This window comes from Nematostella vectensis, chromosome 5 (assembly GCF_932526225.1).
Source record: "Nematostella vectensis chromosome 5, jaNemVect1.1, whole genome shotgun sequence".
Taxonomy (NCBI): domain Eukaryota; kingdom Metazoa; phylum Cnidaria; class Anthozoa; order Actiniaria; family Edwardsiidae; genus Nematostella; species Nematostella vectensis.
The window spans coordinates 6,642,533-6,667,783 of NC_064038.1; the positions used below are offsets into that span (position 1 = coordinate 6,642,533).

The 25,251-nt window shown below is 41.5% G+C and overlaps 1 protein-coding gene and 54 non-coding genes across 58 annotated transcripts in view; all 55 read left to right on the top strand.

The window, feature by feature from the left end:
• LOC5504590 overlaps positions 1–25,251 on the top strand; it is a 114,506-nt gene that overhangs the window by 11,891 nt on the left and 77,364 nt on the right. For all 4 annotated transcript variants that reach the window (XM_048727877.1, XM_048727878.1, XM_048727880.1 and 1 more), the window contains exons 14-19: positions 569–1,204; positions 1,688–2,083; positions 2,623–2,729; positions 3,187–3,475; positions 3,917–4,104; positions 5,130–5,302. In XM_048727877.1, the coding sequence (XP_048583834.1) occupies positions 569–1,204; positions 1,688–2,083; positions 2,623–2,729; positions 3,187–3,475; positions 3,917–4,104; positions 5,130–5,302 (1,789 nt within the window). The remainder of the gene's footprint in view (positions 1–568; positions 1,205–1,687; positions 2,084–2,622; positions 2,730–3,186; positions 3,476–3,916; positions 4,105–5,129; positions 5,303–25,251) is intronic.
• On the top strand, positions 5,443–5,515 carry Trnar-ccu. Its single transcript has one exon. It is a non-coding gene; the product is annotated as a tRNA-Arg (tRNA).
• Trnar-ccu lies at positions 6,293–6,365 on the top strand. Its single transcript has one exon. It is a non-coding gene; the product is annotated as a tRNA-Arg (tRNA).
• Trnar-ccu lies at positions 6,579–6,651 on the top strand. The gene has a single exon. It is a non-coding gene; the product is annotated as a tRNA-Arg (tRNA).
• Positions 6,865–6,937, top strand: Trnar-ccu. Its single transcript has one exon. It is a non-coding gene; the product is annotated as a tRNA-Arg (tRNA).
• Trnar-ccu lies at positions 7,153–7,225 on the top strand. The gene has a single exon. It is a non-coding gene; the product is annotated as a tRNA-Arg (tRNA).
• Positions 7,438–7,510, top strand: Trnar-ccu. Its single transcript has one exon. It is a non-coding gene; the product is annotated as a tRNA-Arg (tRNA).
• Positions 7,722–7,794, top strand: Trnar-ccu. Its single transcript has one exon. It is a non-coding gene; the product is annotated as a tRNA-Arg (tRNA).
• Positions 8,007–8,079, top strand: Trnar-ccu. The gene has a single exon. It is a non-coding gene; the product is annotated as a tRNA-Arg (tRNA).
• On the top strand, positions 8,292–8,364 carry Trnar-ccu. The gene has a single exon. It is a non-coding gene; the product is annotated as a tRNA-Arg (tRNA).
• On the top strand, positions 8,580–8,652 carry Trnar-ccu. Its single transcript has one exon. It is a non-coding gene; the product is annotated as a tRNA-Arg (tRNA).
• On the top strand, positions 8,865–8,937 carry Trnar-ccu. Its single transcript has one exon. It is a non-coding gene; the product is annotated as a tRNA-Arg (tRNA).
• Trnar-ccu lies at positions 9,149–9,221 on the top strand. The gene has a single exon. It is a non-coding gene; the product is annotated as a tRNA-Arg (tRNA).
• On the top strand, positions 9,433–9,505 carry Trnar-ccu. The gene has a single exon. It is a non-coding gene; the product is annotated as a tRNA-Arg (tRNA).
• Trnar-ccu lies at positions 9,675–9,747 on the top strand. The gene has a single exon. It is a non-coding gene; the product is annotated as a tRNA-Arg (tRNA).
• On the top strand, positions 9,953–10,025 carry Trnar-ccu. Its single transcript has one exon. It is a non-coding gene; the product is annotated as a tRNA-Arg (tRNA).
• Trnar-ccu lies at positions 10,238–10,310 on the top strand. Its single transcript has one exon. It is a non-coding gene; the product is annotated as a tRNA-Arg (tRNA).
• Trnar-ccu lies at positions 10,522–10,594 on the top strand. Its single transcript has one exon. It is a non-coding gene; the product is annotated as a tRNA-Arg (tRNA).
• Positions 10,806–10,878, top strand: Trnar-ccu. The gene has a single exon. It is a non-coding gene; the product is annotated as a tRNA-Arg (tRNA).
• Positions 11,090–11,162, top strand: Trnar-ccu. Its single transcript has one exon. It is a non-coding gene; the product is annotated as a tRNA-Arg (tRNA).
• On the top strand, positions 11,947–12,019 carry Trnar-ccu. Its single transcript has one exon. It is a non-coding gene; the product is annotated as a tRNA-Arg (tRNA).
• Positions 12,228–12,300, top strand: Trnar-ccu. Its single transcript has one exon. It is a non-coding gene; the product is annotated as a tRNA-Arg (tRNA).
• Trnar-ccu lies at positions 12,512–12,584 on the top strand. The gene has a single exon. It is a non-coding gene; the product is annotated as a tRNA-Arg (tRNA).
• Positions 13,368–13,440, top strand: Trnar-ccu. The gene has a single exon. It is a non-coding gene; the product is annotated as a tRNA-Arg (tRNA).
• Positions 13,934–14,006, top strand: Trnar-ccu. The gene has a single exon. It is a non-coding gene; the product is annotated as a tRNA-Arg (tRNA).
• On the top strand, positions 14,218–14,290 carry Trnar-ccu. Its single transcript has one exon. It is a non-coding gene; the product is annotated as a tRNA-Arg (tRNA).
• Positions 14,503–14,575, top strand: Trnar-ccu. The gene has a single exon. It is a non-coding gene; the product is annotated as a tRNA-Arg (tRNA).
• On the top strand, positions 14,786–14,858 carry Trnar-ccu. Its single transcript has one exon. It is a non-coding gene; the product is annotated as a tRNA-Arg (tRNA).
• Positions 15,311–15,383, top strand: Trnar-ccu. Its single transcript has one exon. It is a non-coding gene; the product is annotated as a tRNA-Arg (tRNA).
• On the top strand, positions 15,589–15,661 carry Trnar-ccu. Its single transcript has one exon. It is a non-coding gene; the product is annotated as a tRNA-Arg (tRNA).
• Trnar-ccu lies at positions 16,152–16,224 on the top strand. Its single transcript has one exon. It is a non-coding gene; the product is annotated as a tRNA-Arg (tRNA).
• On the top strand, positions 16,435–16,507 carry Trnar-ccu. Its single transcript has one exon. It is a non-coding gene; the product is annotated as a tRNA-Arg (tRNA).
• Positions 16,713–16,785, top strand: Trnar-ccu. The gene has a single exon. It is a non-coding gene; the product is annotated as a tRNA-Arg (tRNA).
• Trnar-ccu lies at positions 16,997–17,069 on the top strand. Its single transcript has one exon. It is a non-coding gene; the product is annotated as a tRNA-Arg (tRNA).
• On the top strand, positions 17,806–17,878 carry Trnar-ccu. The gene has a single exon. It is a non-coding gene; the product is annotated as a tRNA-Arg (tRNA).
• Trnar-ccu lies at positions 18,084–18,156 on the top strand. Its single transcript has one exon. It is a non-coding gene; the product is annotated as a tRNA-Arg (tRNA).
• Positions 18,647–18,719, top strand: Trnar-ccu. Its single transcript has one exon. It is a non-coding gene; the product is annotated as a tRNA-Arg (tRNA).
• Positions 18,930–19,002, top strand: Trnar-ccu. Its single transcript has one exon. It is a non-coding gene; the product is annotated as a tRNA-Lys (tRNA).
• On the top strand, positions 19,208–19,280 carry Trnar-ccu. Its single transcript has one exon. It is a non-coding gene; the product is annotated as a tRNA-Arg (tRNA).
• On the top strand, positions 19,492–19,564 carry Trnar-ccu. The gene has a single exon. It is a non-coding gene; the product is annotated as a tRNA-Arg (tRNA).
• Trnar-ccu lies at positions 20,301–20,373 on the top strand. The gene has a single exon. It is a non-coding gene; the product is annotated as a tRNA-Arg (tRNA).
• Positions 20,585–20,657, top strand: Trnar-ccu. The gene has a single exon. It is a non-coding gene; the product is annotated as a tRNA-Arg (tRNA).
• Positions 20,868–20,940, top strand: Trnar-ccg. Its single transcript has one exon. It is a non-coding gene; the product is annotated as a tRNA-Arg (tRNA).
• Trnar-ccu lies at positions 21,149–21,221 on the top strand. Its single transcript has one exon. It is a non-coding gene; the product is annotated as a tRNA-Arg (tRNA).
• Positions 21,391–21,463, top strand: Trnar-ccu. The gene has a single exon. It is a non-coding gene; the product is annotated as a tRNA-Arg (tRNA).
• Trnar-ccu lies at positions 21,669–21,741 on the top strand. The gene has a single exon. It is a non-coding gene; the product is annotated as a tRNA-Arg (tRNA).
• Trnar-ccu lies at positions 21,953–22,025 on the top strand. Its single transcript has one exon. It is a non-coding gene; the product is annotated as a tRNA-Arg (tRNA).
• On the top strand, positions 22,530–22,602 carry Trnar-ccu. Its single transcript has one exon. It is a non-coding gene; the product is annotated as a tRNA-Arg (tRNA).
• On the top strand, positions 22,814–22,886 carry Trnar-ccu. Its single transcript has one exon. It is a non-coding gene; the product is annotated as a tRNA-Arg (tRNA).
• On the top strand, positions 23,386–23,458 carry Trnar-ccu. Its single transcript has one exon. It is a non-coding gene; the product is annotated as a tRNA-Arg (tRNA).
• Trnar-ccu lies at positions 23,671–23,743 on the top strand. The gene has a single exon. It is a non-coding gene; the product is annotated as a tRNA-Arg (tRNA).
• Positions 23,952–24,024, top strand: Trnar-ccu. The gene has a single exon. It is a non-coding gene; the product is annotated as a tRNA-Arg (tRNA).
• On the top strand, positions 24,236–24,308 carry Trnar-ccu. Its single transcript has one exon. It is a non-coding gene; the product is annotated as a tRNA-Arg (tRNA).
• Positions 24,521–24,593, top strand: Trnar-ccu. The gene has a single exon. It is a non-coding gene; the product is annotated as a tRNA-Arg (tRNA).
• Positions 24,804–24,876, top strand: Trnar-ccu. The gene has a single exon. It is a non-coding gene; the product is annotated as a tRNA-Arg (tRNA).

Below are 25,251 nucleotides of genomic sequence, written 5' to 3' on the forward strand. Positions count from 1 at the left end.
TCCAGCGCGCGCAAGTAGTGAAAATTGAAAACTTTGGCTTCAAAAAGGTTGGCTTGAATAATCTCCGCTGAATCATCATTTTTACAAAATATGGAAAATATTATCACCCGAAAAGGCTGATATCAACTTTAAGTCAATTTTGGGGAAATTGAAACGCAAATTTTTGTTTCTTTTACTTCAGGAGAGCTTGTGAATGACGAATTCCGTGTTATGTATATGCGCGCGCTCAACGCCACCAGCGTAGCAACGTCGTTACTGAGCAACACTAATGTCATTTCCCCCCTAATGATCAAAAAGTAACTAATTTTCCGTAAAATGGACGATGTGGAGGATATAGCTGATTTACATTTTGCGATTTCAAGGTTTGAGTAAAGCCGCGGCCTGTTCCAAAAACTAAAAGCACTGTTTTCAATCGATTTTCATACGCTCGATCCGCTCGACACTATCTGGCGTGACGGCCACAGCCATCTAGTTTGCCACTAAAAAACACGTGATCTCTTAGTGCAAGTTGTCTATTACAGGTAATAATAGCTTTGTTATTCAAGGGGTTAATTTGTTTACCTTGCAGTCATACCTAATCCAGTGGCGCTTTTCCCTTTATGTGGCCCAAACATCGCCCAAGAAGCGAGCCCTGATGCCTTACCAGACGGGGTACTCTCAAATATATACATGTCCCCAGGACCGCGCGGCCACTCCAACAACTCTGCCCGGTTTACTGGTTTCATGGATTCATTCATAACATTCCCTAACAACGGCGCACTTGACATCATTTCGTCAATAACAATACTGGCGTGGATCTACCCTACCACATATGGTGGTACTATATTTAACTATGGCAGCTCGCCCTCTGGTGTTCACATAAGCTTGGTATTTCCTGGAAAACTATCGGCGGAGTTTTATGATAGAGATGTACCAAAATCCTTTGCAGTCGTCACTGGAGGTGTCATTCCGTTGAACAAATGGTCATATATCGGTGTAGTGTATGACTATAGTAGTGGTTTGACAAGGCTGTTTGTTAAAAACGAGACAGTTACGAGTAGAAGGATATATTCCCTAACACGCCTCGATACACGTGGTGACGTACGGGTTGGGTCTTTGCCGGGAAGGACTGGGTACAAGGGCAGGATATCATGCCTGCAGATCTATGACGTGGCACTTTCAGACTGGAAGGTGCTGGATGTCCGCGAAATTTGCACAAAGAAAGGTAAGGATGGAGAGTCATATCGAACATATTTGTTTTAAAATTGTATCCCCCCCCTGCCCTCGGTCATCTCCTTTTAAGGAGACTGCATACCATGTATGGAATACCACTTCAATGATTTTCATCCTTCTACACTCTAATCAGCTCACAATAATATTTTATGTAAACGATCAGGGAATCTTGTTTTCCCTTGAATTTATACGAGGCGTTGTTTTAACGTCGCTGTACCGCACGTTCTTTGTAAACTTTCTCCCTCTCGTTTTCATTGTTAAAGACCTCTATCCACTTTAGCTATTCTTTAAAATATTGCTCAAGATTAAAGATTTTAGGTTGAAATCATCATCTTGTATCATACAAATACATTAGAATCAACACTCTACCATGCAAAAAGCTGTGAAGATTTTATTCATTATTATTTAATTATTATTTTTTCTATAATCCGCCATCTTGGATTTTTCTGATTATTTATCGTTTCGATTGTTTCAGAACCAATTTCTTGCAAGCAGCATAGCATTCCTTTACGAGGACGCTGTATATTCACCAACTCTACCGTCAGGCTTAGCGGGCTCGACGCACCAAACCACTGTACCTCGAGAGAGGCTCGCATGGCTATTATCGACAAGGAATATGTACGAGCGCCCTTAGCAAAGTTCCTCGAAACCTCGCACCCTGAGACATCACAAGCACACATCGGACTTTTGGCGCAAGAGTACTGGGTCTGGCCTGATGGGAGTTCTGTGGACAAGTTACTATGGAAACAGGGATTTCCCCGTAGTTTCTATGGCACCCAGACGTGCGTGTGTGTGGACCCTGTGACGTCACGATTGACGAACAATTTCCTGTGCACAGGCAGTCGTGGGTTTGTTTGCCAAAAGAATCAACGTAAGTGAAAGCTATGCCTAAGGATTTCACAGGGGGGAGGGGTGTACAAATTCCAAGAAGGTTTAGCGAGGGTTACGATTCAGAACAGATATTTCGAAGAAAATAACACAGCTTTCCCCGACATTTTGTTTTTTACTTTTAAAACGCTAAAAATTGCTAAGAACTTTGTCATGCCTTTCGGTCTTTCCCGAGTTCTTCCATATTCTTACTAATTTCATACCACCATTGATTGCCCGCCCTTATGTTGATTGAAATAACCTACACGAGCTTGCCAATTACGTTGTATAAAAGTACCTTTTAATTAACATGATCTAAACGAGTTGGCCAATCGGGCTCGCGCGTTGCACTACCAAAATTAGAGATTATCATCGATACTACAGAAAGAAAAAGACATGCAAAACTCGTTGTTCTAAAAAAATGCCACGTGTAAAAATTACAAAAATTGCTGGAAAAAAGCTGGCAAAACGATGCTGCAGAAATATCGGCACAGTTTGTACAGGAAGGTTCGCAATGCATCACACCCTTGTATTTCTTTGTAGTAAATCTAGCCTCTGGGCGTCCAACAAGCTTCTCTAGTATTGCCCGTGGAGGGGTGGGTGCGTATGCAGTGGATGGGCTTTACAGTACGTGTTTTGCTACTCTTCAGGTGAGTACCGTCTGGGCTCCATCCGTAATATTTAGCAATTAGACTACGAGTTCGAGTTTTCTATGAGTCATAAGATAGTCAACGAGGCGCGTAGCTTTTCGTAGCTATTTGACTCATAGAAAACGAGTAGTCTAATTGTTTTAGTATAAATCCACTCAAATACTACCTTCGAATGACGATTGTAATAATAATTTACGTTGTTTTTGTGAAGAACGCTGTTTTTTTTCGCTACTCGCTATCTATCGCTTAATAGATAGTGAGTACGGGAGCCAATCAAATTGCAGGATTCGTGATAATGTGAGTAGATTTATTCTAAAGTAGGATATTAATATGGTATTATGGACTGTTTCTCCACCTGTATTGGAGGCGTTTCTAGAATGGAAAATATATGCCAACTTTCCAAATATGGTACGTACGAATATGAATCATTTTTTAATCGGATCTCTTTTTTTATCAGGAGTCGAAGCCTTTTCTGAGAATCACTCTCGACGCAGAGGTTTTCATCTACAAAGTCACTCTCGCGAACAACAGAGATTGTTGCCGGGAGGCGTTGTCAAGCATTGTTGCCCTGGTAACGGATAGAAGAGGCTACATCAGACAATGTGGCGATGCAGTCAGCTATGGCTTGTCTATATACCACGAGTTTGTCTGTAAACTTCCGATGGCCACGAAATTCTTGACCATTACCAGTATGGAGGCAAAGAACTTTTCACTGGTCGCGTGTGAGGTTGTGACTTACTCATTCCGTAAGTATACCAGATAGATACTAGAGCTACTTACCTTTATTTTGTTTTCAAGATGGATGGTACCTGTCCGTATAATAGGAGGTGCCGTTAATAGGGAGATGTTTGTTATAGCGAGTTATCTGTAAGGAAGATAAACGTGTAGTAATAGCGAGATATCCGTGATAGTAAGATTGTCCGTGAAAGCAAGTGTCCATGGTAGCGAGTGTCCATTTTAGAAAGTGTCCATGGTAGCGATGATAGCGAGTTGTCAAATTTGCGAGTTGTCTGTAATAGCCAGTTGTCTGTAATAGCGAGTGTAAATAATAGCGAGTTTACTATAATATTAAGGTATTGGTAATATCAAGATGTCTGTGGTGGCAAGGTGAACGATTTGATATCATATCATGATACAAGCACTTTGTCAACCATAGGTGAAGAAAATATTATGCTTGCTTTCCGTAGGTAACCCACAAGAAGCAAATGGCGTCAAGCGAGAGCTGTGGAAGCAAGTCTCCTATAAACAGACCACGACCATGCGAGATAACCCCGTATTCAAAAGCTCCGCCTCCTTGTCTCACGTGATTACATCTTTTGACGCGCCGAGGGATGCCGACGAGAATTACGCACAAAGGCTCACGGGATACCTTCAGGTGGGTGAGAGATTATAAGCACTGTTTAGTATAGGGTATACTCGATGATTCTGCTGTGGGTACTCTTGATACGAAGGCGTAGCCAGGATTTCTAAAATGAGGTAGGGTTAGGGGGTGGCAAAAGACCCTTCAATACATGTTCTCCTACGTTTTCTAATGTTTTGCCAACAGCTCAAGATGGGGGAAGGGAGACGGGCCCCTGGCTACGCCCTTGATAACGAACCTGCTATGATCTCAACACTTGCGTAAGCAGAATAAACCTAACCCTCCTAAAGCAAATACAAATTTTTAAGAGAAAAAAGCGTCTGCCAGACAAAAAGCAAAGAATGGCCGCCTAAAATTGTCGTGCGCGTTAATTAATGAACGTTTAGAAACAATATTTGGCAACCAATGAATGCCAGCAACACATCACGTGTTGGTTAGTTCTTTCATTTTTTCGTGTAGTTATTTGGAAGTCCAACGTCAATATTGCACATTGAAAGGTATGGTGAATAAATAGCTGTGGGCAAGGGGTAGGGGGGTAGGGGGGACTTGTCATTCTACCAATGCAAGATTCAAGCAAATCGAGCCGGTTCCTACCGGTTTTTCTTCAGAAATTTAGTAACAAAGCCGAAGCACCATGTCTACAAGATGCCTAGGGAATAATAATAATAAAAAAGGTAAAAAAATATGCCTAGGACTGACAAAGAACAAAGAACTGACATATGAGTGTATACGAGACGACATCATTAAAAAAGACGCGTCATTACGCAGGCACGTACACAGAGGCGTGTGTGTAGGGTACGCGGCCAAAAACTTGATCATTTCTTATATTAAGGCATCTTCATAAATTATGCTTTTTCCATATGATTCCTATGAGTGCGCACCCCCCCCCCCCCCCCTTCCCTCAGCCAATCCTGGATATGCGTTTGTCTCGTACATGCAAAACCAAAACGAATTTTCTAAAAGGCGCAGACGCATCTTTGAGGCGTCCCCTCATATATTAAAATAGGGTTATTATTGATGCAAACTATCCGCCGCCTCAGGTGCCTTTCACTGGCAACTACACATTCTACATTTCCTGTGACGACCAATGCGAGCTGTGGAAGTTTGACGTAGAGGATGAGGGTATTGGCTACCAGCCCATCCCTGGCGACATGAAGAGGATGTCCCCCCTGACGAAGGCTGACCAGCGCACGGCCTACAATCAGTGGTTTAGGTAAAGTACATATGAATCTTGCCATAGTAGAACCGAAATTTTTAGCTTTAACACACCCTACGTAGAACGGAATGACGAATGACGTCGGTCTCTAAGCCGTCGAGTACCGTAGTCATTTTCGGTCCTAAAAAAAGGGAGCTACCTCCATAATTTAATGGATATGATGTCGGCCTCCTAAGCCGAAGGTTGCGGGTTCGAGTCCCGTCGGGGGTGTTCATTTTTGTTCCCTTTTCGATCAGCATTGATAGCAAAACCTAGCTAGCTCTACAAAATGCACTGCTTGATAATCAAACAGTCGTCACTGGTAATCTTATTCCATTTTCAGTTCCCTGTATTCGCGTTCACTTATAATCTTTTTTCAACTCTTACTCACTCTTCTCATGTTGAAGAGGGCATTATTTGTTCTGTGAAAACGGTACAAGCCTACGTAGTCTAATGGATATGACGTCAGCCTCCTAAGCCCAAGGTTGCGGGTTCGAGTCCCGTCGGGGGTGTTCTTATTTGTTCCCTTTTCGATCAGCATTGATATTATAATCTAGCTAGCCCTACAAAATGCACTGCTTGATAATTATCGAACAGTTGTCCCTCGGTAATCTTCTCCCATTTTCATTTCCCTGTATTCGCTTTCACTTATAATCTTTTTTCAACTCTTACTCACTCTTCTCATGTTGAAGAGGGCATTATTTGTTCTGTGAAAACGGTACAAGCCTACGTAGTCTAATGGATATGACGTCAGCCTCCTAAGCCCAAGGTTGCGGGTTCGAGTCCCGTCGGGGGTGTTCTTATTTGTTCCCTTTTCGATCAGCATTGATATTATAATCTAGCTAGCTCTACAAAATGCACTGCTTGATAATCATCAAACAGTCGTCCCTCGATAATCTTATTCCATTTTTAGTTCCCTGTATTCGCTTTCACTTATGAACTTTTTCATTTCTTACTCACTCTTCTTATGTTGATAAAGACATTATTTGTTCTGTGAAAACTGTACAAGCCTCCGTAGTCTAATGGATATGACGTTGGCCTCCTAAGCCGAAGGTTGCGGGTTCGAGTCCCGTCGGGGGTGTTCATTTTTGTTCCCTTTTCAATCAGCATTGATAGCAAAACCTAGCTAGCTCTACAAAAATGCACTGCTTGATAATCATCGAACAGTTGTCCCTCGATAATCTTATTCCATTTTCATTTCCCTGTATTCGCTTTCACTTATAATCTTTTTTCAACTCTTACTCACTCTTCTCATGTTGAAGAGGGCATTATTTGTTCTGTGAAAACGGTACAAGCCTCCGTAGTCTAATGGATATGACGTCGGCCTCCTAAGCCGAAGGTTGCGGGTTCGAGTCCCGTCAGGGGTGTTCTTCTTTGTTTCCTTTTCGATTAGCATTGATAGCAAAATCAAGCCTTCTCTACAAAATGCACTGCTTGATAATCGAAATATCATTCCTCCGTAATATGATTCCATTTTCATTTCCCTGATTTCTCTTTCTCTTATGAAGTTTTTTTTTTTCATTTCTACTCACTCTTCTCATGTTGAAGAGGGCTTTATTTGTTCTGTGAAAACTATACAAGCCTCCGTAGTCTAATGGATATGAAGTCGGCCTCCTAAGCCGAAGGTTGCGGGTTCGAGTCCCATCGGGGGTGTTCTTTTTTGTTACCTATTCGGTCGGCATTGATAGCAAAACCTAGCTAGCTCTACAAAATGCACTGCTTGATAATAATCGAACAGTCATCCCTCGGTAATCTGATTCCATTTTCATTTCTCTGATTTCTCTTTCTCTTATAAAGTTTTTTTTTCATTTCTTACTCACTCTTCTCATGTTGAAAAGGGCATTATTTATTCTGTGAAAACGGTACAAGCCTCCGTAGTCTAATGGATATGACGTCGACCTCCTAAGCCGAAGGTTGCGGGTTCGAGTCCCGTCGGGGGTGTTCATTTTTGTTTCCTTATCAATCAGCATTGATAGCAAAACCTAGCTAGCTCTACAACATGCACTCCTTGATAATCATCGAACAGTAGTCCCGCGGTACTCTTCTCCCATTTTCATTTCCCTGTATTCGCGTTAACTTATAATCTTTTTTCAACTCTTACTTACTCTTCTCATGTTGAAGAGGGCATTATTTGTTCTGTGAAAACGGTACAAGCCTCCGTAGTCTAATGGATATGACGTCGGCCTCCTAAGCCGAAGGTTGCGGGTTCGAGTCCCGTCGGGGGTGTTCTTATTTGTTCCCTTTTCGAGCAGCATTGATATTATATTCTAGCTAGCTCTACAAAATGCACTGCTTAATAATCATCGAGCAGTCGTCCCTCGATAATCTTATTCCATTTTTATTTCCCTATATTCGCTTTCATTTATGAACTTTTTCATTTCTTACTCACTCTTCTCATGTTCAAAAGGACATTATTTGTTCTCTGAAAACGGTACAAGCCTCCGTAGTCTAATGGATATGACGTCGGCCTCCTAAGCCGGAGGTTGCGGGTCCGAGCCCCGTCGGGGGTGTTCATTTTTGTTTCCTTATCAATCAGCATTGTTAGCAAAACCTAGCTAGCTCTACAAAATGCAAAGCTTGATAATCATCGAATAGTTGTCCCTCGATAATCTTATTCCATTTTCATTTCCCTGTATTCGCTTTCACTTATAATCTTTTTTCAACTCTTACTCACTCTTCTCATGTTGAAGAGGGCATTATTTGTTCTGTGAAAACGGTACAAGCCTCCGTAGTCTAATGGATATGACGTCGGCCTCCTAAGCCGAAGGTTGCGGGTTCGAGTCCCGTCAGGGGTGTTCTTCTTTGTTTCCTTTTCGATTAGCATTGATAGCAAAATCAAGCCTTCTCTACAAAATGCACTGCTTGATAATCGAAATATCATTCCTCCGTAATATGATTCCATTTTCATTTCCCTGATTTCTCTTTCTCTTATGAAGTTTTTTTTTTCATTTCTACTCACTCTTCTCATGTTGAAGAGGGCTTTATTTGTTCTGTGAAAACGGTACAAACCTCCGTAGTCTAATGGATATGAAGTCGGCCTCCTAAGCCGAAGGTTGCGGGTTCGAGTCCCATCGGGGGTGTTCTTTTTTGTTACCTATTCGGTCGGCATTGATAGCAAAACCTAGCTAGCTCTACAAAATGCACTGCTTGATAATAATCGAACAGTCATCCCTCGGTAATCTGATTCCATTTTCATTTCTCTGATTTCTCTTTCTCTTATAAAGTTTTTTTTTCATTTCTTACTCACTCTTCTCATGTTGAAAAGGGCATTATTTATTCTGTGAAAACGGTACAAGCCTCCGTAGTCTAATGGATATGACGTCGACCTCCTAAGCCGAAGGTTGCGGGTTCGAGTCCCGTCGGGGGTGTTCATTTTTGTTTCCTTATCAATCAGCATTGATAGCAAAACCTAGCTAGCTCTACAACATGCACTCCTTGATAATCATCGAACAGTTGTCCCGCGGTACTCTTCTCCCATTTTCATTTCCCTGTATTCGCGTTAACTTATAATCTTTTTTCAACTCTTACTTACTCTTCTCATGTTGAAGAGGGCATTATTTGTTCTGTGAAAACGGTACAAGCCTCCGTAGTCTAATGGATATGACGTCGGCCTCCTAAGCCGAAGGTTGCGGGTTCGAGTCCCGTCGGGGGTGTTCTTATTTGTTCCCTTTTCGAGCAGCATTGATATTATATTCTAGCTAGCTCTACAAAATGCACTGCTTAATAATCATCGAGCAGTCGTCCCTCGATAATCTTATTCCATTTTTATTTCCCTATATTCGCTTTCATTTATGAACTTTTTCATTTCTTACTCACTCTTCTCATGTTGAAAAGGACATTATTTGTTCTCTGAAAACGGTACAAGCCTCCGTAGTCTAATGGATATGACGTCGGCCTCCTAAGCCGGAGGTTGCGGGTCCGAGCCCCGTCGGGGGTGTTCATTTTTGTTTCCTTATCAATCAGCATTGTTAGCAAAACCTAGCTAGCTCTACAAAATGCAAAGCTTGATAATCATCGAATAGTTGTCACTCGGTAATCTTATTCCATTTTCAGTTCCATGTATTTGCGTTCACTTATGAACTTTTTCATTTCTTATTCACTCTTCTTATGTTAAAAAGGACATTATTTGTTCTCTGAAAACGGTACAAGCCTCCGTAGTCTAATGGATATGACGTCGGCCTCCTAAGCCGAAGGTTGCGGGTTCTAGTCCCTTCGGGGGTGTTCATTTTTGTTTCCTTATCAATCAGCATTGATAGCAAAACCTAGCTAGCTCAACAAAATGCACTGCTTGATAATCATCGAACAGTTGTCCCTCGGTAATCTTCTCCCATTTTCAATTTCCTGTTCTCATGTTGAAGAGGGCATTATTTGTTCTGTGAAAACGGTACAAGCCTCCGTAGTCTAATGGATATGACGTCAGCCTCCTAAGCCGAAGGTTGCGGGTTCGAGTCCCGTCGGGGGTGTTCTTATTTGTTCTCTTTTCGATCAGCATTGATAATCTAGCTAGCTCTACAAAATGCACTGCTTGATAATGGAACAGTCATCCCTCGGTAATCTTATTCCATTTTCATTTCCCTGTATTCTCTTTCTTTCATAAAGTTTCTTTTAATTGCTACTTACTCTTCTCGTGTTGAAGAGGGCATTATTTATTCTGTGAAAACGGTACAAGCCTCCGTAGTCTAATGGATATGACGTCGACCTCCTAAGCCGAAGGTTGCGGGTTCGAGTCCCGTCGGGGGTGTTCATTTTTGTTTCCTTATCAATCAGCATTGATAGCAAAACCTAGCTAGCTCTACAACATGCACTCCTTGATAATCATCGAACAGTTGTCCCTCGGTACTCTTCTCCCATTTCCATTTCCCTGTATTCGCGTTAACTTATAATCTTTTTTCAACTCTTACTTACTCTTCTCATGTTGAAGAGGGCATTATTTGTTCTGTGAAAACGGTACAAGCCTCCGTAGTCTAATGGATATGACGTCGGCCTCCTAAGCCGAAGGTTGCGGGTTCGAGTCCCGTCGGGGGTGTTCTTATTTGTTCCCTTTTCGAGCAGCATTGATATTATATTCTAGCTAGCTCTACAAAATGCACTGCTTAATAATCATCGAGCAGTCGTCCCTCGATAATCTTATTCCATTTTTATTTCCCTATATTCGCTTTCATTTATGAACTTTTTCATTTCTTACTCACTCTTCTCATGTTGAAAAGGACATTATTTGTTCTCTGAAAACGGTACAAGCCTCCGTAGTCTAATGGATATGACGTCGGCCTCCTAAGCCGGAGGTTGCGGGTCCGAGCCCCGTCGGGGGTGTTCATTTTTGTTTCCTTATCAATCAGCATTGTTAGCAAAACCTAGCTAGCTCTACAAAATGCAATGCTTGATAATCATCGAACAGTTGTCACTCGGTAATCTTATTCCATTTTCAGTTCCATGTATTTGCGTTCACTTATGAACTTTTTCATTTCTTATTCACTCTTCTTATGTTAAAAAGGACATTATTTGTTCTCTGAAAACGGTACAAGCCTCCGTAGTCTAATGGATATGACGTCGGCCTCCTAAGCCGAAGGTTGCGGGTTCGAGTCTCGTCGGGGGTGTTCTTATTTGTTCCCTTTTCGATCAGCATTGAAATTATAATCATCTAGCTAGCTCTACAAAATGCACTGCTTAATAATCGGACAGTCGTCCCTCGATAATCTTATTCCATTTTCAGTTCAATGTATTCGCGTTCACTTATGAACTTTTTTATTTCTTACTCACTCTTCTTATATTGAAGAGGACATTATTTGTTCTCTGAAAACGGTACAAGCCTCCGTAGTCTAATGGATACGACGTTGGCCTCCTAAGCCGAAGGTTGCGGGTTCGAGTCCCGTCGGGGGTGTTCTTCTTTGTTTCCTTTTCGATTAGCATTGATAGCAAAATCAAGCCTTCTCTACAAAATGCACTGCTTGATAATCGAAATATCAGTCCTCCGTAATATGATTCCATTTTCATTTCCCTGATTTCTCTTTCTCTTATGAAGTTTTTTTTTCATTTCTACTCACTCTTCTCATGTTGAAGAGGGCATTATTTGTTCTGTGAAAACGGTACAAGCCTCCGTAGTCTAATGGATATGAAGTCGGCCTCCTAAGCCGAAGGTTGCCGGTTCGAGTCCCGTCGGGGGTGTTCTTTTTTGTTACCTTTTCGGTCAGCATTGATAGCAAAACCAAGCTAGCTCTAAAAAATGCACTGCTTGATAATAATCGAACAGTCATCCCTCGGTAATCTGATTCCATTTTCATTTCTCTGATTTCTCTTTCTCTTATGAAGTTTTTTTTTCATTTCTTACTCACTCTTCTCATGTTGAAGAGGGCATTATTTATTCTGTGAAAACGGTACAAGCCTCCGTAGTCTAATGGATATGACGTCGACCTCCTAAGCCGAAGGTTGCGGGTTCCAGTCCCGTCTGGGGTGTTCATTTTTGTTTTCTTATCAATCAGCATTGATAGCAATACCTAGCTAGCTCTACAAAATGCACTCCTCGATAATCATCGAACAGTTGTCCCTCGGTACTCTTCTCCCATTTTCATTTCCCTGTATTCGCTTTAACTTATAATTTTTTTTCAACTCTTACTTACTCTTCTCATGTTGAAGAGGGCATTATTTGTTCTGTAAAAACGGTACAAGCCTCCGTAGTCTAATGGATAAGACGTCGGCCTCCTAAGCCGAAGGTTGCGGGTTCGAGTACCGTCGGGGGTGTTCTTATTTGTTCCCTTTTCGAGCAGCATTGATATTATATTCTAGCTAGCTCTACAAAATGCACTGCTTGATAATCGAACAGTCGTCCCTCGATAATCTTATTCCATTTTCATTTCCCTATATTCGCTTTCATTTATGAACTTTTTCATTTCTTACTCACTTTTCTCATGTTGAAAAGGACATTATTTGTTCTCTGAAAACGGTACAAGCCTCCGTAGTCTAATGGATATGACGTCGGCCTCCTAAGCCGAAGGTTGCGGGTTAGAGTCCCGTCGGGGGTGTTCTTATTTGTTCCCTTTTCGATCAGCATTGATAATATAATCTAGCTAGCTCTACAAAATGCACTGCTTGATAATCATCGAGCAGTCGTCCCTCGATAATGTTATTCCATTTTCATTTCCTAATATTCGCTTTCATTTATGAACTTTTTCATTTCTTACTCAATCTTCTCATGTTGAAAAGGACATTATTTGTTCTCTGAAAACGGTACAAGCCTCCGTAGTCTAATGGATATGACGTCGGCCTCCTAAGCCGGAGGTTGCGGGTTCGAGTCCCGTCGGGGGTGTTCTTATTTGTTCCCTTTTCGATCAGCATTGAAATTATAATCATCTAGCTAGCTCTACAAAATGCACTGCTTAATAATCGGACAGTCGTCCCTCGATAATCTTATTCTATTTTCAGTTCAATGTATTCGCGTTCACTTATGAACTTTTTTATTTCTTACTCACTCTTCTTATGTTGAAGAGGACATTATTTGTTCTCTGAAAACGGTACAAGCCTCCGTAGTCTAATGGATACGACGTTGGCCGCCTAAGCCGAAGGTTGCGGGTTCGAGTCCCGTCGGGGGTGTTCTTCTTTGTTTCCTTTTCGATTAGCATTGATAGCAAAATCAAGCCTTCTCTACAAAATGCACTGCTTGATAATCGAAATATCATTCCTCCGTAATATGATTCCATTTTCATTTCCCTGATTTCTCTTTCTCTTATGAAGTTTTTTTTTCATTTCTACTCACTCTTCTCATGTTGAAGAGGGCATTATTTGTTCTGTGAAAACGGTACAAGCCTCCGTAGTCTAATGGATATGAAGTCGGCCTCCTAAGCCGAAGGTTGCCGGTTCGAGTCCCGTCGGGAGTGTTCTTTTTTGTTACCTTTTCGGTCAGCATTGATAGCAAAACCAAGCTAGCTCTAAAAAATGCACTGCTTGATAATAATCGAACAGTCATCCCTCGGTAATCTGATTCCATTTTCATTTCTCTGATTTCTCTTTCTCTTATGAAGTTTTTTTTTCATTTCTTACTCACTCTTCTCATGTTGAAGAGGGCATTATTTATTCTGTGAAAACGGTACAAGCCTCCGTAGTCTAATGGATATGACGTCGACCTCCTAAGCCGAAGGTTGCGGGTTCCAGTCCCGTCGGGGGTGTTCATTTTTGTTTTCTTATCAATCAGCATTGATAGCAAGACCTAGCTAGCTCTACAAAATGCACTCCTCGATAATCATCGAACAGTTGTCCCTCGGTACTCTTCTCCCATTTTCATTTCCCTGTATTCGCTTTAACTTATAATCTTTTTTCAACTCTTACTTACTCTTCTCATGTTGAAGAGGGCATTATTTGTTCTGTAAAAACGGTACAAGCCTCCGTAGTCTAATGGATAAGACGTCGGCCTCCTAAGCCGAAGGTTGCGGGTTCTAGTACCGTCGGGGGTGTTCTTATTTGTTCCCTTTTCGAGCAGCATTGATATTATATTCTAGCTAGCTCTACAAAATGCACTGCTTGATAATCGAACAGTCGTCCCTCGATAATCTTATTCCATTTTCATTTCCCTATATTCGCTTTCACTTATGAACTTTTTCATTTCTTACTCACTCTTCTCATGTTGAAAAGGACATTATTTGTTCTCTGAAAACGGTACAAGCCTCCGTAGTCTAATGGATATGACGTCGGCCTCCTAAGCCGAAGGTTGCGGGTTAGAGTCCCGTCGGGGGTGTTCTTATTTGTTCCCTTTTCGATCAGCATTGATAATATAATCTAGCTAGCTCTACAAAATGCACTGCTTGATAATCATCGAGCAGTCGTCCCTCGATAATCTTATTCCATTTTCATTTCCTAATATTCGCTTTCATTTATGAACTTTTTCATTTCTTACTCACTCTTCTCATGTTGAAAAGGACATTATTTGTTCTCTGAAAACGGTACAAGCCTCCGTAGTCTAATGGATATGACGTCGGCCTCCTAAGCCGGAGGTTGCGGGTTCGAGCCTCGTCGGGGGTGTTCATTTTTGTTTCCTTATCAATCAGCATTGTTAGCAAAACCTAGCTAGCTCTACAAAATGCACTGCTTGATAATCATCGAACAGTTGTCACTCGGTAATCTTCTCCCACTTTCATTTCCCTGTATTCGCTTTCACTTGTAATCTTTTTTCAACTCTTACTTACTCTTCTCATGTTAAAGAGGGCATTATTTATTCTGTTCAACCGGTACAAGCCTCCGTAGTCTAATGGATATGACATCGGCATCCTAAGCCGAAGGTTGCGGGTTCGAGTCCCGTCGTGGGTGTTTTTTTTTTGTTCCCTTTTCGATCAGCATTGATAGCAAAATCTAGCTAGCTCTACAAAATGCACTGTTGATAATCTAACAGACCTCCCTCGGTAATCTGATTCCATTTTCAGTTCCCTGTATTCTCTTTCTCTCATGAAGTTTCTTTTAATTTCTACTCACTCTTTTCATGTTGAAGAGGGCATTATTTATTCTGTGGAAACGGTACAAGCCTCCGTAGTCTAATGGATATGACGTCGACCTCCTAAGCCGAAGGTTGCGGGTTCGAGTCCCGTCGGGGGTGTTCATTTTTGTTTCCTTATCAATCAGCATTGATAGCAAAACCTAGCTAGCTCAACAAAATGCACTGCTTGATAATCATCGAACAGTTGTCCCTCGGTAATCTTCTCCCATTTTCAATTTCCTGTTCTCATGTTAAAGAGGGCATTATTTGTTCTGTGAAAACGGTACAAGCCTCCGTAGTCTAATGGATATGACGTCGGCCACCTAAATCGAAGGTTGCGGGTTCGAGTCCCGTCCGGGTGTTCTTTATTTGTTACCTATTTGATCAGCATTGATAGCAAAATCAAGTCTGCTCTACAAAATGCACTGCTTGATAATGGAACAGTCATCCCGCGGTAATCTGATTCCATTTTCATTTCCCTGTATTCTCTTTCTCTCATGAAGTTTCTTTTCATTTCTACTCACTCTTCTCATGTTGAAGAGGACATTATTTGTTTTGTGAAAACGGTACAAGCCTCCGTAGTCTAATGGATATGACGTCAGCCTCCTAAGCCAAAGGTTGCGGGTTCGAGTCCCGTCGGGGGTGTTCTTATTTGTTCCCTTTTCGATCAGCATTGATAATCTAGCTAGCTCTACAAAATGCACTGCTTGATAATGGAACAGTCATCCCTCGGTAATCTTATTCCATTTTCATTTCCCTGTATTCTCTTTCTTTCATAAAGTTTCTTTTAATTTCTACTAACTCTTCTCATGTTGAAGAGGGCATTATTTATTCTGTGCAAACGGTACAAGCCTCCGTAGTCTAATGGATATGACGTCGGCCTCCTAAGCCGAAGGTTGCGGGTTCGAGTCCCGTCGGGGGTGTTCTTAATTGTTCCCTTTTCGATCAGCATTGAAATTATAATCATCTAGCTAGCTCTACAAAATGCACTGCTTAATAATCGGACAGTCGTCCCTCGATAATCTTATTCCATTTTCAGTTCAATGTATTCGCGTTCACTTATGAACTTTTTTATTTCTTACTCACTCTTCTTATGTTGAAGAGGACATTATTTGTTCTCTGAAAACGGTACAAGCCTCCGTAGTCTAATGGATATGACGTCGGCCTCCTAAGCCGAAGGTTGCGGGTTCGAGTCCCGTCGTTCTTTTTTGTTCCCTTTTCGATCAGCATTGATAGCAAAACCTAGCTAGCTCTACAAAATGTACTGCTTGATAATAATCGAACAGTTGTCCCTCGGTAATCTTCTCCCATTTTCATTTCCCTGTATTCGCTGTCACTTATAATCTTTTTTCAACTCTTACTCACTCTTCTCATGTTGAAAAGGACATTATTTGTTCTCTGAAAACGGTACAAACCTCCGTAGTCTAATGGATATGACGTCGGCCTCCTAAGCCGAAGGTTGCGGGTTCGAGTCCCGTCGGGGGTGTTCTTATTTGTTCCCTTTTCGATCAGCATTGATAGCAAAACGTAGCTAGCTCTACAAAATGCACTGCTTGATAATCATCGAACAGTCGTCCTTCGATAATCTTATTCCATTTTTAGTTCCCTGTATTCGATTTCACTTATGAACTTTTTCATTTCTACTCACTCTTCTCATGTTGAAGAGGACATTATTTGTTTTGTGAAAACGGTACAAGCCTCCGTAGTCTAATGGATATGACGTCAGCCTCCTAAGCCGAAGGTTGCGGGTTCGAGTCCCGTCGGGGGTGTTCTTATTTGTTCCCTTTTCGATCAGCATTGATAATCTAGCTAGCTCTACAAAATGCACTGCTTGATAATGGAACAGTCATCCCTCGGTAATCTTATTCCATTTTCATTTCCCTGTATTCTCTTTCTTTCATAAAGTTTCTTTTAATTTCTACTCACTCCTCTCATGTTGAAGAGGGCATTATTTATTCTGTGCAAACGGTACAAGCCTCCGTAGTCTAATGGATATGACGTCGGCCTCCTAAGCCGAAGGTTGCGGGTTCGAGTCCCGTCGGGGGTGTTCTTATTTGTTCCCTTTTCGATCAGCATTGAAATTATAATCATCTAGCTAGCTCTACAAAATGCACTGCTTAATAATCGGACAGTCGTCCCTCGATAATCTTATTCCATTTTCAGTTCCCTGTATTCGCTTTCACTTATGAACTTTTTCATTTCCTACTCACTATTCTCATGTTGAAGAGGGCATTATTTTTTCTGTGGAAACGGTACAAGCCTCCGTAGTCTAATGGATATGACGTCGGCCTCCTAAGCGGAAGGTGACGGGTTCGAGTCCCGTCGGGGGTGTTCTTATTTGTTCACTTTTCGATCAGCATTGATAGCAAAACCTAGCTATCTCTACAAAATGCACTGCTTGATAATCGAACAGTCGTTCCTCGATAATCTTATTCCATTTTCAGTTCCCTGTATTCGCGTTCACTTATGAACTTTTTTATTTCTTATTCACTCCTTTTCTTATGTTGAAAAGGACATTATTTATTCTCTAAAAACGGTACAAGCCTCCGTAGGCTAATGGATATGACGTCGGCCTCATAAGCCGAAGGTTGCGGGTTCGAGTCCGGTCGGGGGTGTTCATTTTTGTTTCCTTATCAATCAGCATTGATAGCAAAACCTAGCTAGCTCAACAAAATGCACTGCTTGATAATCATCGAACAGTTGTCCCTCGGTAATCTTCTCCCATTTTCAATTTCCTGTTCTCATGTTAAAGAGGGCATTATTTGTTCTGTAAAAACGGTACAAGCCTCCGTAGTCTAATGGATATGACGTCGGCCACCTAAATCGAAGGTTGCGGGTTCGAGTCCCGTCCGGGTGTTCTTTATTTGTTACCTATTTGATCAGCATTGATAGCAAAATCAAGTCTGCTCTACAAAATGCACTGCTTGATAATGGAACAGTCATCCCGCGGTAATCTGATTCCATTTTCATTTCCCTGTATTCTCTTTCTCTCATGAAGTTTCTTTTCATTTCTACTCACTCTTCTCATGTTGAAGAGGACATTATTTGTTTTGTGAAAACGGTACAAGCCTCCGTAGTCTAATGGATATGACGGCAGCCTCCTAAGCCGAAGGTTGCGGGTTCGAGTCCCGTCGGGGGTGTTCTTATTTGTTCCCTTTTCGATCAGCATTGATAATCTAGCTAGCTCTACAAAATGCACTGCTTTATAATGGAACAGTCATCCCTCGGTAATCTTATTCCATTTTCATTTCCCTGTATTCTCTTTCTTTCATAAAGTTTCTTTTAATTTCTACTCACTCTTCTCATGTTGAAGAGGGCATTATTTATTCTGTGCAAACGGTACAAGCCTCCGTAGTCTAATGGATATGACGTCGGCCTCCTAAGCCGAAGGTTGCGGGTTCGAGTCCCGTCGGGGGTGATCTTATTTGTTCCCTTTTCGATCAGCATTGAAATTATAATCATCTAGCTAGCTCTACAAAATGCACTGCTTAATAATCGGACAGTCGTCCCTCGATAATCTTATTCCATTTTCAGTTCAATGTATTCGCGTTCACTTATGAACTTTTTTATTTCTTACTCACTCTTCTTATGTTGAAGAGGACATTATTTGTTCTCTGAAAACGGTACAAGCCTCCGTAGTCTAATGGATATGACGTCGGCCTCCTAAGCCGAAGGTTGCGGGTTCGAGTCCCGTCGTTCTTTTTTGTTCCCTCTTCGATCAGCATTGATAGCAAAACCTAGCTAGCTCTACAAAATGTACTGCTTGATAATAATCGAACAGTTGTCCCTTGGTAATCTTCTCCCATTTTCATTTCCCTGTATTCGCTGTCACTTATAATCTTTTTTCAACTCTTACTCACTCTTCTCATGTTGAAAAGGACATTATTTGTTCTCTGAAAACGGTACAAGCCTCCGTAGTCTAATGGATATGACGTCGGCCTCCTAAGCCGAAGGTTGCGGGTTCGTGTCCCGTCGGGGGTGTTCTTATTTGTTCTCTTTTCGATCAGCATTGATAGCAAAACCTAGCTAGCTCTACAAAATGCACTGCTTGATAATCATCGAACAGTCGTCCCTCGATAATCTTATTCCATTTTCAGTTCCCTGTATTCGATTTCACTTATGAACTTTTTCATTTCTACTCACTCTTCTCATGTTGAAGAGGACATTATTTGTTTTGTGAAAACGGTACAAGCCTCCGTAGTCTAATGGATATGACGTCAGCCTCTTAAGCCGAAGGTTGCGGGTTCGAGTCCCGTCGGGGGTGTTCTTATTTGTTCCCTTTTCGATCAGCATTGATAATCTAGCTAGCTCTACAAAATGCACTGCTTGATAATGGAACAGTCATCCCTCGGTAATCTTATTCCATTTTCATTTCCCTGTATTCTCTTTCTTTCATAAAGTTTCTTTTAATTTCTACTCACTCTTCTCATGTTGAAGAGGGCATTATTTATTCTGTGCAAACGGTACAAGCCTCCGTAGTCTAATGGATATGACGTCGGCCTCCTAAGCCGAAGGTTGCGGGTTCGAGTCCCGTCGGGGGTGTTCTTATTTGTTCCCTTTTCGATCAGCATTGAAATAATAATCATCTAGCTAGCTCTACAAAATGCACTGCTTAATAATCGGACAGTCGTCCCTCGATAATCTTATTCCATTTTCAGTTCCCTGTATTCGCTTTCACTTATGAACTTTTTCATTTCCTACTCACTATTCTCATGTTGAAGAGGGCATTATTTTTTCTGTGGAAACGGTACATGCCTCCGTAGTCTAATGGATATGACGTCGGCCTCCTAAGCGGAAGGTGACGAGTTCGAGTCCCGTCGGGGGTGTTCTTGTTTGTTCACTTTTCGATCAGCATTGATAGCAAAACCTAGCTAGCTCTACAAAATGCACTGCTTGATAATCGAACAGTCGTTCCTCGATAATCTTATTCCATTTTCAGTTCCCTGTATTCGCGTTCACTTATGAACTTTTTCATTTCTTATTCACTCCTTTTCTTATGTTGAAAAGGACATTATTTATTCTCTGAAAACGGTACAAGCCTCCGTAGGCTAATGGATATGACGTCGGCCTCCTAAGCCTAAGGTTGCGGGTTCGAGTCCGGTCGGGGGTGTTCATTTTTGTTTCCTTATCAATCAGCATTGATAGCAAAACCTAGCTAGCTCAACAAAATGCACTGCTTGATAATCATCGAACAGTTGTCCCTCGGTAATCTTCTCCCATTTTCAATTTCCTGTTCTCATGTTAAAGAGGGCATTATTTGTTCTGTGAAAACGGTACAAGCCTCCGTAGTCTAATGGATATGACGTCGGCCACCTAAATCGAAGGTTGCGGGTTCGAGTCCCGTCCGGGTGTTCTTTATTTGTTACCTATTTGATCAGCATTGATAGCAAAATCAAGTCTGCTCTACAAAATGCACTGCTTGATAATGGAACAGTCATCCCGCGGTAATCTGATTCCATTTTCATTTCCCTGTATTCTCTTTCTCTCATGAAGTTTCTTTTCATTTCTACTCACTCTTCTCATGTTGAAGAGGACATTATTTGTTTTGTGAAAACGGTACAAGCCTCCGTAGTCTAATGGATATGACGTCAGCCTCCTAAGCCGAAGGTTGCGGGTTCGAGTCCCGTCGGGGGTGTTCTTATTTGTTCCCTTTTCGATCAGCATTGAAATTATAATCATCTAGCTAGCTCTACAAAATGCACTGCTTAATAATCGGACAGTCGTTCCTCGATAATCTTATTCCATTTTCAGTTCGCTGTATTCGCGTTTACTTATGAACTTTTTCATTTCTTATTCACTCTTCTTATGTTGAAAAGGACATTATTTGTTCTCTGAAAACGGTACAAGCCTCCGTAGTCTAATGGATATGACGTCGGCCTCCTAAGCCGAAGGTTGCGGGTTCGAGTCCCGTCGGGGGTGTTCTTTTTTTGTTCCCTTTTCGATCAGCATTGATAGCAAAATCTAGCTAGCTCTACAAAATGCACTGTTGATAATCTAACAGACCTCCCTCGGTAATCTGATTCCATTTTCAGTTCCCTGTATTCTCTTTCTCTCATGAAGTTTCTTTTAATTTCTACTCACTCTTTTCATGTTGAAGAGGGCATTATTTATTCTGTGGAAACGGTACAAGCCTCCGTAGTCTAATGGATATGACTTCGGCCTCCGAAGCGGAAGGTTGCGGGTTCGAGTCCCGTCGGGGGTGTTCTTATTTGTTCCCTTTTCGATCAGAATTGATAGCAAAACCTAGCTAGCTCTACAAAATGCACTGCTAGATAATCGAACAGTCGTTCCTCGATAATCTTATTCCATTTTCAGTTCCCTGTATTCGCGTTCACTTATGAACTTTTTCATTTCTTATTCACTCTTCTTATGTTGAAAAGGACATTATTTGTTCTCTGAAAACGGTACAAGCCTCCGTAGTCTAATGGATATGACGTCGGCCTCCTAAGCCGAAGGTTGCGGGTTCGAGTCCCGTCGGGGGTGTTCATTTTTGTTTCCTTATCAATCAGCATTGATAGCAAAACCTAGCTAGCTCAACAAAATGCACTGCTTGATAATCATCGAACAGTTGTCCCTCGGTAATCTTCTCCCATTTTCAATTTCCTGTTCGCATGTTGAAAAGGGCATTATTTGTTCTGTGAAAACGGTACAAGCCTCCGTAGTCTAATGGATATGACGTCAGCCTCCTAAGCCGAAGGTTGCGGGTTCGAGTCCCGTCGGGGGTGTTCTTATTTGTTCCCTTTTCGATCAGCATTGATAATCTAGCTAGCTCTACAAAATGCACTGCTTGATAATGGAACAGTCATCCCTCGGTAATCTTATTCCATTATCATTTCCCTGTATTCTCTTCCTCTCATAAAGTTTCTTTTAATTTCTACTCACTCTTCTGATGTTGAAGAGGGCATTATTTGTTCTGTGAAAACGGTACAAGCCTCCGTAGTCTAATGGATATGACGTCGGCCTCCTAAGCCGAAGGTTGCGGGTTCGAGTCCCGTCGGGGGTGTTCTTCTTTGTTTCCTTTTCGTTTAGCATTGATAGCAAAATCAAGCCTTCTCTACAAAATGCACTGCTTGATAATCGAAATATCATTCCTCCGTAATATGATTCCATTTTCATTTCCCTGATTTCTCTTTCTCTTATGAAGTTTTTTTTTCATTTCTACTCACTCTTCTCATGTTGAAGAGGGCTTTATTTGTTCTGTGAAAACGGTACAAGCCTCCGTAGTCTAATGGATATGAAGTCGGCCTCCTAAGCCGAAGGTTGCGGGTTCGAGTCCCGTCGGGGGTGTTCTTTTTTGTTACCTTTTCGGTCAGCATTGAAATTATAATCATCTAGCTAGCTCTACAAAATGCACTGCTTGATAATAATCGAACAGTCATCCCTCGGTAATCTGATTCCATTTTCATTTCTCTGATTTCTCTTTCTCTTATGAAGTTTTTTTTTTCATTTCTTACTCACTCTTCTCATGTTGAAGAGGGCATTATTTATTCTGTGAAAACGGTACAAGCCTCCGTAGTCTAATGGATATGACGTCGACCTCCTAAGCCGAAGGTTGCGGGTTTCAGTCCCGTCGGGGGTGTTCATTTTTGTTTTCTTATCAATCAGCATTGATAGCAAGACCTAGCTAGCTCTACAAAATGCACTCCTCGATAATCATCAAACAGTTGTCCCTCGGTACTCTTCTCCCATTTTCATTTCCCTGTATTCGCTTTAACTTATAATCTTTTTTCAACTCTTACTTACTCTTCTCATGTTGAAGAGGGCATTATTTGTTCTGTGAAAACGGTACAAGCCTCCGTAGTCTAATGGATATGACGTCGGCCTCCTAAGCCGAAGGTTGCGGGTTCGAGTCCCGTCGGGGGTGTTCTTCTTTGTTCCCTTTTCGATCAGCATTGAAATTATAATCATCTAGCTAGCTCTACAAAATGCACTGCTTAATAATCGGACAGTCGTCCCTCGATAATCTTATTCCATTTTCAGTTCAATGTATTCGCGTTCACTTATAAACTTTTTTATTTCTTACTCACTCTTCTTATGTTGAAGAGGACATTATTTGTTCTCTGAAAACGGTACAAGCCTCCGTAGTCTAATGGATACGACGTTGGCCTCCTAAGCCGAAGGTTGCGGGTTCGAGTCCCGTCGGGGGTGTTCTTCTTTGTTTCCTTTTCGATTAGCATTGATAGCAAAATCAAGCCTTCTCTACAAAATGCACTGCTTGATAATCGAAATATCATTCCTCCGTAATATGATTCCATTTTCATTTCCCTGATTTCTCTTTCTCTTATAAAGTTTTTTTTTCATTTCTACTCACTCTTCTCATGTTGAAGAGGGCATTATTTGTTCTGTGAAAACGGTACAAGCCTCCGTAGTCTAATGGATATGAAGTCGGCCTCCTAAGCCGAAGGTTGCCGGTTCGAGTCCCGTCGGGGGTGTTCTTTTTTGTTACCTTTTCGGTCAGCATTGATAGCAAAACCAATCTAGCTCTAAAAAATGCACTGCTTGATAATAATCGAACAGTCATCCCTCGGTAATCTGATTCCATTTTCATTTCTCTGATTTCTCTTTCTCTTATGAAGTTTTTTTTTCATTTCTTACTCACTCTTCTCATGTTGAAGAGGGCATTATTTATTCTGTGAAAACGGTACAAGCCTCCGTAGTCTAATGGATATGACGTCGACCTCCTAAGCCGAAGGTTGCGGGTTCCAGTCCCGTCGGGGGTGTTCATTTTTGTTTTCTTATCAATCAGCATTGATAGCAAGACCTAGCTAGCTCTACAAAATGCACTCCTCGATAATCATCGAACAGTTGTCCCTCGGTACTCTTCTCCCATTTTCATTTCCCTGTATTCGCTTTAACTTATAATCTTTTTTCAACTCTTACTTACTCTTCTCATGTTGAAGAGGGCATTATTTGTTTTGTAAAAACGGTACAAGCCTCCGTAGTCTAATGGATAAGACGTCGGCCTCCTAAGCCGAAGGTTGCGGGTTCGAGTACCGTCGGGGGTGTTCTTATTTGTTCCCTTTTCGAGCAGCATTGATATTATATTCTAGCTAGCTCTACAAAATGCACTGCTTGATAATCGAACAGTCGTCCCTCGATAATCTTATTCCATTTTCATTTCCCTATATTCGCTTTCATTTATGAACTTTTTCATTTCTTACTCACTCTTCTCATGTTGAAAAGGACATTATTTGTTCTCTGAAAACGGTACAAGCCTCCGTAGTCTAATGGATATGACGTCGGCCTCCTAAGCCGAAGGTTGCGGGTTAGAGTCCCGTCGGGGGTGTTCTTATTTGTTCCCTTTTCGATCAGCATTGATAATATAATCTAGCTAGCTCTACAAAATGCACTGCTTGATAATCATCGAGCAGTCGTCCCTTGATAATCTTATTCCATTTTCATTTCCTAATATTCGCTTTCATTTATGAACTTTTTCATTTCTTACTCACTCTTCTCATGTTGCAAAGGACATTATTTGTTCTCTGAAAACGGTACAAGCCTCCGTAGTCTAATGGATATGACGTCGGCCTCCTAAGCCGGAGGTTGCGGGTTCGAGCCCCGTCGGGGGTGTTCATTTTTGTTTCCTTATCAATCAGCATTGTTAGCAAAACCTAGCTAGCTCTACAAAATGCACTGCTTGATAATCATCGAACAGTTGTCACTCGGTAATCTTATTCCATTTTCATTTCCCTGTATTCGCTTTCACTTGTAATCTTTTTTCAACTCTTACTTACTCTTCTCATGTTAAAGAGGGCATTATTTATTCTGTTCAACCGGTACAAGCCTCCGTAGTCTAATGGATATGACATCGGCATCCTAAGCCGAAGGTTGCGGGTTCGAGTCCCGTCGTGGGTGTTCTTTTTTTGTTCCCTTTTCGATCAGCATTGATAGCAAAATCTAGCTAGCTCTACAAAATGCACTGTTGATAATCTAACAGACCTCTCTCGGTAATCTGATTCCATTTTCAGTTCCCTGTATTCTCTTTCTCTCATGAAGTTTCTTTTAATTTCTACTCACTCTTTTCATGTTGAAGAGGGCATTATTTATTCTGTGGAAACGGTACAAGCCTCCGTAGTCTAATGGATATGACGTCGGCCTCCTAAGCGGAAGGTGACGGGTTAGAGTCCCGTCGGGGGTGTTCTTATTTGTTCCCTTTTCGATCAGCATTGATAGCAAAACCTAGCTAGCTCTACAAAATGCACTGCTTGATAATCGAACAGTCGTTCCTCGATAATCTTATTCCATTTTGAGTTCCCTGTATTCGCGTTCACTTATGAACTTTTTCATTTCTTATTCACTCCTTTTCTTATGTTGAAAAGGACATTATTTATTCTCTGAAAACGGTACAAGCCACCGTAGGCTAATGGATATGACGTCGGCTTCCTAAGCCAAAGGTTGCGGGTTCGAGTCCCGTCGGGGGTGTTCATTTTTGTTTCCTTATCGATCAGCATTGATAGCAAAACCTAGCTAGCTCAACAAAATGCACTGCTTGATAATCATCGAACAGTTGTCC